A 3,587-nucleotide genomic window follows, 5' to 3' on the forward strand; every position below is an offset into this window, starting at 1 on the left:
ACCAGCCGATGACAGCCATTCTCCAGGAAGGTACCTGGACAGTGGTGCTGGTGCCTCTGCTCAGCAAGGTGCCTGAGCTGGACGAGGGGGCACAGCCCAGCCGTGGCCTCACTGTGTACGAGGGGCCTGCCGCCCAGGTAAGAACCCTCCAAGCCACGCAAAACAGCCTCTGAACTTGTCAGCACGCAGTGTGACAGGCCACATCAGTGCCACGTCAGACGCCCAAGCGGGAGGAAGGAAGGAGACTTTGTGAAGATGCATGTTTGGGTGCATGTTGGCTTTGACGAAAGACCGTTTTGGACCTAAGATCCCTAAGCCTTCGGACTTGGTAGACATCTCAGAAGTTTGGGAGGGCCCACGAAGGGGGACAGGGAGACGGGGGCGCGTGCTGGCAGAAAGGAAATGGAAACCAGGAGCCACACACGCACACACGAGCCGCGAAGCTGCAGGCATGATACCTGGTGAGTCATTGCGGAGTTTCCTGGGGGAGGGGGGCTCTGAAACAGAGAGAGAGAGTCCCCAGTGGTTACCATCCTCCTGTTCAAGTGCGAGTTTAATCATTAAAAGCGTTTGCTTCAATTCAGTAGTTACAGCCACTTTTAAGGACCCTTACAGCGGAACGCCTGCAGCCACCAAGCACTCAGGGAAGCGGGCACACAAAGGGACAAGTGGTCTGTTTTTTTCCAATTAGAAAGCACTTTCTGTCCTTCAGAGCTTAAAGAACGCAGGCTCAATGGCTTCCTCCCCTTCTGCATTTCTCTTCAGGAAGGTAAAGGAATCTGAGTAAGCTAGGCCAGAAGATCCTTGTAAGACCAGAACCTGAACAGCTCCAGGCAAGGAGCCTGCAGCAGCCTGTCGCTCCATTACCATGACTGTCTCTACTGCCTCTCACGCCCGTAGCCAGGAGGTAGAGGCGGGCACCTGGGCAGCTCACGTGGAGATGCCTGGCAGTCTGGGGAGGGATGGGTGCATTGGTCAGGCTCTAACGAGGGCTCGTATTGCGATGTATCTGGCTGGTAAAATCTGTGAAACGTGCATTGTAATTCCTTGCTCATGGAGAAGCTGGCTAGGCTTGCGAACCTCACTCATAGTTCCTGTGCTTGATCTTGGGTTTTTGCATGTTTGGAGGACTCAGAGAAGGCAGCAAAGGTGGGAGCTGTCTCCCACCCATATGTACGTGTATGCTTATGTTAACTGTAAAAAGTGGGTGGTCTAATACCAGCCTGTACGGCCCTGAGAAGGGTCAGTTATATGGGACAGAATCCAAAAGGGATAGTCAACTTCTGCTGCACGAATGACGGGTCCCAGGAATATCCTGGCAGTCTAGTTGGCACTCTGAGCTCTCTCTGCCAAGGACTGGGTTCAGTCCCTGGTCCAGGAACTAAGATCTCATAAGCCTCGAAGTGCACCCTAAAGATTTTAAAAATTAAAAAAAAAAAAAAAAGACATCAGTCCCAAGAAAGGGACAGTGATAACAAAATGGCAAGAGAGCTGGGGTGGCTGAGTGCGCCCCACTGCTCAGCCCACGCCCACGGAAGGGCAGCGTCCGGTCAGCAGCAGAGAGGGCTCTGGGGGCTCCAGCAGTGGGGACACGCCGCCCGCCCGCCACCTCGCACGGGCAGGGGGCTCCTTCCTGAACGCCTGCACTTGGAGCCCACTGCTCACTCCCCGCTTGTGAAAGCGGTTCAGGCTTCCCCTCGTCTCCTAGAATGGTTCTCAGGGTCTGGAGCTGAGATGCTAGGTGATTTCAGAGGGTTCCCAGGCATGCCTACGGGTTGCTTAATGGCACCTTGAGAAAGGGGTTCCCCTTCCCACTCTTTAAATACATCTGATTATGTCAGAGAGTCTGGTGCTAATGTTTTTTGTCATTGCCTTTTTAATGAGAAGTCGGCCTTCGGGTCACAGTCATCAGTTTGTGGCCACAATAGCTAGAACTCACTGTTGTCTTGTTTTCACTGTGTTTAACTTGATTGGGACCTGTTGATGCAAGGGACCCTGGTTTAACGATACAGGGGAGGTAGGTTTCATTTGTGAATAGACACATGTATGGTTTACACAGTAAACTTCACAGAAAGTATCAAGTCGACAAAAGGACAGGTGGTGAGAGACTAAGGCAAATGGGAAAGGTGGTGTGAGAATGGCTGAGGTTGAAGAAACGTCATCTCTGACCCAACGACTGAAGGTTTATTTTGTGCCCAGACACTGGGGATGAATAAGCAGACACAGCCTCTGTGTTTATGGCCTTGCAGGCCAAGAGTGAGGACAGACTGTATGTGACATAAATACAAGAATAACAAGCTCCACGATGACAGGTGGGTAAGAGAGAGGAGAATGCCAGGGAGTGAGACAGGAGGTTCTGATCACATGGATGAGCAAACACCTGAAGGAAGGCAAGGAGGGGGCAGCTGTTGCAATGAGCTGCGGGAAGAGCATTCCAGGCAGAGACTGTAGCCAGTGCAAGGGCCCTGAGGCAGAAGATGGAGAGGTGGAGGGTAACTTAGGAGGCAGAGGACAGAGATCGTGCAGGGCCTGGTGGAACTAACCGTTGTCAAGATGTTACTTTGAGCGAGATGGGGGCCCATGGAGGGCTCCAAACAAAGGAGGGGCATGACCCCACACCATTTCTGTGTTGAGAACAGGCTATAAGAGGCCAGTATGGACGCGAGAGGCCCACAAGGAGGCTGAGAAAGTCGTCCAGATGGGAGGAGAGGGTAGGTTGGACGAGGTGGCAAGAAGTGGATGGATTCTGGATGCAGAGTATTTTTTAAGGGAAAGTTGACTGGATTTCTCAACAGCTTGGATGCATGGTGTAATGGAGAGAACAATAAGGCAGCTTCTGGCCTAGGTGAACAGCAGCTTTGAACCGGGGAGGACTGTGCGAGGAGCTGGTTGGGGATGAGAGGGTTCAGTCAGGGCTCAGGTCGGGGTGTGTTTGGGTGTGGGCTGCCTGTTAGGCACTGAATAGGAAGGTCAAGGAAGTCTGGAATCCCAGGAAGTCTGGGCAGGAGATAAACTAGGAAGTCACTAGCTGTGGATGGAATTCCAAAGCCACCAGGCTGGTTGAGATTCACCTGAGGAGTGAGTGGAGATGGAGATGGAGAGAGGACCAGGGTGGCAGTCTGGGCAGACCAGCAGCAACTGGCCTTTAAGGTGCGGCACCAGCAGAAGAGGTGAAGGGCGGCCAGAAAGTGGGAAGGACAGCGGTGAGGGCGGGGCCGGGAGGCCTGTGCGGAGGCACCACGTATGCTGCCGAATCGAATCGGGAATTTCACGGTGACAGGCTGCAGGGAAGTGGGGTTGGGTTTGTTCAGCTGATGGAGCGACTCAGCGAGAGAGAATATATCACAGGGTAGAAGGGTAAGACTTTAGGGAGCAACATCCTTGGTTAAACAAGAGGGTGAGGGGTCTAGTGGTGGGGTTGGACCTCAGTTGGTGCTGGACAGTTGAGCACAGAAATGGGGGGAAAAGTAGAGGAAATGAGTACAGATGTAGAGAGGTATGGAGAAGTGGGGGCTTGTTTATACTTCATGATGCTTTCCTTTTTTTCAGTTAAAGAGGAAGCGAAGTCATCAGTGGAGACTGAGGAT

The 3,587-nt window shown here is 52.7% G+C and overlaps 1 protein-coding gene across 2 annotated transcripts in view; it reads right to left on the minus strand.

The window, feature by feature from the left end:
• MYH11 (myosin, heavy chain 11, smooth muscle) overlaps nt 1–3,587 on the minus strand; it is a 130,093-nt gene that overhangs the window by 3,533 nt on the left and 122,973 nt on the right. Inside the window, exon 41 of one of the 2 annotated variants that reach the window (XM_010839894.1) lies at nt 459–497. The exons of the other annotated variant lie outside the window; for it this stretch is intronic. Within the exon in view, the coding sequence (XP_010838196.1) occupies nt 467–497 (31 nt within the window). The 3' untranslated portion in view covers nt 459–466. The remainder of the gene's footprint in view (nt 1–458; nt 498–3,587) is intronic. 2 annotated transcript variants of the gene reach the window in all.

Source organism: Bison bison, unplaced genomic scaffold (assembly GCF_000754665.1).
Source record: "Bison bison bison isolate TAMUID 2011002044 unplaced genomic scaffold, Bison_UMD1.0 scf7180017864135, whole genome shotgun sequence".
Lineage (NCBI taxonomy): Eukaryota > Metazoa > Chordata > Mammalia > Artiodactyla > Bovidae > Bison > Bison bison.